Raw genomic sequence first — 5,301 nt, forward strand, 5'->3', positions numbered from 1 at the left:
AGAAGAAGTATTGAGCAGCAATTTGTGTACAAGTTAAGATAACTCAAACCCCATAACCTGCGCCATCAGTGTAGATATGATCCTGTCATTTTTTTGGGTGATTCCTCAGCTTAGTCCCTAGTAAGGAGTTTTTAGATGGATCCATAAGTTGAGTTGCATTTTTTTACCCCTGGAAAGTTATTGGATGGCTTTAGCAACGTGAGTAGTACATTGTATCATCACAAGGCTCATAGTGATGGTTGTCGGTTAGGAAAACTCCCCAAGAAGAGTAAAGTTATTATTTTAAGATTACATTATTCCCTTATCTCAATTGTAAATCTTCACCCATTTCTTTTACACCTGCATTGCTTTACTTTCAGTCAAGTTATTTTCAGCATTTCTTTCAGCAATAGTATTCAGTTCAGTTATTGTTTCATTCAATTTTATTACATACTGTACATTTCAAGTACTGGCGCCATTTCGATGTTGCATCATTTTATGATGCAGTTTCAGGTACTCACAATAGCAGACCTTCAGTAAGATCTCCTTGCATCAGCAGTTGGTGAGACCTCCTCGCTTCCGGTTGACTCCAGTTTAGTTAGTTCAGTTTATTTGATTTTAGTCATTGTTAATAGAATAGTCAAGTAGTCACAAGTCTTGTCTCGACACCTATCTTCAGTTATTAGAGGCTTCATAGATAAACAAGTTAGTGAGACAATTTAGTTTATTTATTCTGATGATTTAAACACTATTACTATTTATATTCAGAGCTATTTTCAAACTTTTGCTTAAAGTAAGATTGAGATGTTTTAAGTTTGTTAAATGAATTTGAACATGTATCTCTTTTAAAGCTTCTGCATGTATGTTTAGTCTTCTTCTCTGTAGCCAGTCAGGCTAAGGGTTTGCTTGGGAGCTACAATGGTTTTTGAGTGCCGGCCACGTCCAGGAAGTAGGCTCGTGGCATGACAACGACACTCTAAGGCGAATCATTTTCATGATAAGCTTGAGGAGTTACCCCAGGGCGACCCGCAGATTGAATTCTGGGTTATGTTTTCACTTGTATTTCATCTGTTGACGAGTCCTAGATATCATTCCTGGCAGCTTGAGGGTTCTTCTGGGCTTCTACTTTTAAGCATTGGCCACATTCTGTTACATCATCTTGTTCTATTATATGGTTGTGATTTTCATGTATTGGGTGTTACTTGCTTGTTAATGAATGATTCTCATTATCCTCGGTGTTTGCTCATTGTTCATTGAGTTGTAAATTGTAGCTTTAGCATTATCACACTTTATATATATATAATTTTTCTGAGCTCGGTCGGCCTATGATGCCTACTGAGTACCTAGTATTTTCGTACTCCTACTACAATTCTACATCTTTTTCTAATATAGTTCCTAGTACGAGCCACCCTCGTTGAACATCTGATCTCTCTTGGTTATCACAGATTTGGATTTTGGTGAGCTCCTGGAGTCCAAAAGGTTGTTGCTTTCTTTCCTTTGTACTGACTTGTATTTGGTATTTTGGTAGTCAATTCTATTATATATAGTCCCTTCTATACTTAGATGCTATTGTACCGGTGACACCAGGTCCGGGGTTGGATTTTCGTGTATAGTTTTGTCTTCTCAATCACTTTTTGGTCCATTTTATATATTTTGTATCGTACTTACATAGCTATGCTATGGACTTATTATGTGCATCTCTAATTCTGATTCCACTATTCTATTTAGAGTTATATTGTTGTCTTCCGCTTGGGTTTAGGCTTGCCTAATTGGAGGTTATAGAAGACATTATCATGGACCGATTTCGATTCGTGACACAAGGAATCTTTAAAAAAAAATGTTCTATGTGCTCAGAAAAATGTAAAGAAATGAATGGATGAACCACAATCTTTATTAACCTGCACTGACTCGAATTATACAAAATGGGGATCCTAGTTAATTTTCATCTGGACATTACAGAATGACAGAGCTGTCAACTAATAGATACAGATTTTATGTGCAATTGAACAACAAGAAGACCAATGGATTTCTCTATATTCCTGCCGTTCTCCAGTAAGGAGCTGAGCTGGTGATGGAAAATTCTAAGGAGAAGAACTTTTGCAAAATGCAGCAGGAGCTAAACCTGTTTTTGAGATAGGAGGACAAGCAGCCCTTGAGGGCCTAGTAAAATCTCATTAAGGAAACTGACTAATCCAAACCAAACGACAGGAGTCACGTCAACTCCAGCGAGCGGAGGAATCAATTGTCGTGTTGCGACAAGAAAGGGCTCTGTGGGTGCATAAGCTATGACATAAGGGAACTTCCCAACTGGAAGCTTAGGATACCAGGACATGACTATTCTCAAAATGAACATAAAGGCAAATGCAGATAACAAGGGGCCAAGAAAGCTGATCGCCAGTTTTGCTGTGGCAGGGTCTAAATCTAACAGCACCAATCCTTGCATCAGTGGTGATGAAGCATGTGAGGTATCAATTGCACCGCTTGTGAAGACTTTAATAACCTCTTCTGAACTGAGAGGACTTGTTGGAATGTTTCCATTTGACTGAACCACTTCCATAGAACCACCCAGATACGAACATGCTCTGAAGTTTGTGTCTCTCAAACTTTGTCTATTTCTTCTTTTCACGGGTATTAGGAAATTTCCCTGCAAGAGACAAAGGTCTGAAGTCCATGAACTTTGGAAAAGTTAAAATAATGGAAATCACAGAAATAATACGAGACCAAAAATAATTTGCAATGTTAATACGAGACCAAAAATAATTTGCAATGTTTCTGAATAGAGATGTATCACTATCTTTTCTTCTTATTCTATTGGAGAGCAATGATGCATACAATAGAAATTACATGTGATCAAGTCTTGCCTCACTTTAGACTAGAACCTGCCAACAGGTGGGAAGTTCTTCATAAGTAGTAAGTTAGTGATGATCTTCTAGAAATTATACTGTTTCATAATTCCATGATAGAGCTATCAACTTGGAACAAATTCAAGTTCAAATAGCAGCCAAGGGAAAAGGATACGAATTTCTGAAAATTAACATGAAAAATTACCTTCAGAAAGTAAGTTCAAGTAAGATATAAAACTGCCATCCAGGTGGAAGTTCTTAGTATGTTATAGAATATAGACTACCAGGGTGACAGAACGTCAAATTCTGAATAAAAAAAGTTGCTGATGATTTTTTAGATATGATACTGTTTCATTATTCCATGTCAGGGATTTCAATGTGGAATAAAACTGAAGTTAACCAGCAGCCAACAGAAAAGGACAAGAATTCTGAACATTAAATCATGCAGAATTGCCTAATCACGAGAAGTTCACTATGTTTTAACATCTGAGCCAAAAATAACATTTTTCTAAAGAAAAATTCCCTCTCTCTACTGATAGAGCAAGAAATTTGAAGCTTATGTACGGAGTCCCCAAAATGCATAAAGTTAATGACAGAAACTGAAAACGATGTAACTAAGACAACCAGATTCGATAAAGTGTGAGTATGTTGCTGCATTTCAGTAAGAAATCAAAACAAATGCTTGGTAGAGCACTTCATTTTTCAGGCCATTTCCGTACTTAATCGCAATTTATTCACAAAAATTACACAGGCAACGATAGATTCATAGACTAGTATCTTAAACCTCTTATCACCAACATGGTTTTGTTTTCCTTAAAGTGCTGGAAAATAGTTATAAATTGTTTGACAAGATAGTGAAATCAATCTAACCTTTCTAAAGCTTAACCAAACAAACAAATTGTTTTCCAATTATGAATTCACGTCATGTGGAACGGAATGATGGCTTAGAGAAGAAATGGAATTACATAGGCACTATTCCTGTGGTAATCGTATAAAGCATACCTACTGTAAACACAAAAGCCGAATAAACAAGGTGAAAGACAGAGGTGAAACTCAAACTTTACCAGTATCGTGATGTATTCCATTTTAGATCTCCTTCTAGTTTTTTTTAATTTTATTTTTAAGTAAAAGGGGTTTTGGGTTGAGCCATGTATAGAATATTTCCCTCTGCCAAGCACGAATTATTCTGCTGACAGCCAGATAGCACACACACACATAGAGAGAGAGAGAGAGAGAGTGGATCAACTTACATGTGGGGATGGAGTGCCATTGCAATGTGAGTGTAACAAAGCAGTTGGGTATCCTAAAAGGGGGAGAGACCAAGAGTAAGTACAAAGAGGTAACAAACGGAATCTCTAAAAGAAAAAGAAAAAAAGAGACCGGATTACCATTGGATTGAGGTGGGCTGGAAATAAGGGAAAATATAGCCATCTCTCTCTCGTTCTCTCTGAAAAGCTGGGATATATGAGGACGCTATCTTCAACAATCCAGCGAAAGCTTATCACTTGAGATATTAGACAGTAGAACTTGTATAACCTCAAATTGGTCCCTACCCTTTTCAAAACTTCAATTGCGTCCTTTACTTTTGGTGTTTCATCTTAATTTTGTCCTTGTCTTGCTTTCTACACTCACGTAGCAAATGTGTTCTTTATTTTATAGAAAAGGATTAAAAGTGCTCGTAAACTATATGAAATTGAATAAAAATGACTTTTGTTAATTATTTCTTTTAATGAAAGCCCATGTCGTTAGTAGTTTGATAAAAAAATGCCACTATTTTAACCTTTTTTGGTAAATAAACTGATTTTATTACCAATTGAGAATTACAGAGCAAAAAAAAAATCTAGACAGCTCCCAGATTTCCAAACAACAAAGAAGACTATAACCACCCATAATATCTAACCAAATTACATAAGCTTAAGAGCAACATAGGAACCACCCAGCAATTACAAGGAATAAACATATAGAGTATCTAATAGAGTGGCCACCTTAGGTATCATCTTACCTGTCACGGCCCAAGCCTAGGTCCTAGACGTGATACGGCAAATGAGAAAATCAGAGGTACCTCACCCAAGCCTCTTAGCATTCATTTAACCTTTCATCTGTGCTGACAATAAATATCAAGGAGAAGAAAGAGGGGAAATCGGGACTAAGGGAGAACATCATAAAAATAAGAGTCATCATCAACCTTAGATCATCATACATTTATGTCCAAACATACCTCTACTAATAGACTTGGAGGTGGCCATTTCACGAAGTATGTGTCCGGATGGCCAAAGTCTCTAAGACATGTCCCTAGCTCACCCTCAAATAAACTAACAATGAAGTACCAAAATAGGTATCTTAATGCCTCAACATAACACATGCTAGAAAGGGGAGGAGTATTATCCCCGAAACAATGGGAACTCACCAAAGGTGGCCTTCAAACGATTCAAACTAACCACGTGGAGGAGGAGGAACATCGGTCTCTACATGGTGATAT

General features: G+C 37.0%; 1 protein-coding gene across 1 annotated transcript; it reads right to left on the reverse strand.

Annotated features, from left to right (window-relative positions):
* Positions 1-1,848: 1,848 nt before the first annotated feature.
* On the reverse strand, positions 1,849-4,331 carry LOC129874948 (protein COFACTOR ASSEMBLY OF COMPLEX C SUBUNIT B CCB3, chloroplastic). Its single transcript, XM_055950346.1, has 3 exons — positions 4,211-4,331; positions 4,073-4,125; positions 1,849-2,623 (listed from the first exon to the last, which is right to left on the reverse strand). Exons 1-3 carry the CDS (start codon positions 4,251-4,253, stop codon positions 2,096-2,098), a joined length of 624 nt encoding a protein of 207 aa, XP_055806321.1. The 5' UTR covers positions 4,254-4,331; the 3' UTR covers positions 1,849-2,095.
* Between the last annotated feature and the right edge of the window lie 970 nt (positions 4,332-5,301).

The sequence above is a fragment of the Solanum dulcamara genome, chromosome 11 (genome assembly GCF_947179165.1).
Source record: "Solanum dulcamara chromosome 11, daSolDulc1.2, whole genome shotgun sequence".
Taxonomy (NCBI): domain Eukaryota; kingdom Viridiplantae; phylum Streptophyta; class Magnoliopsida; order Solanales; family Solanaceae; genus Solanum; species Solanum dulcamara.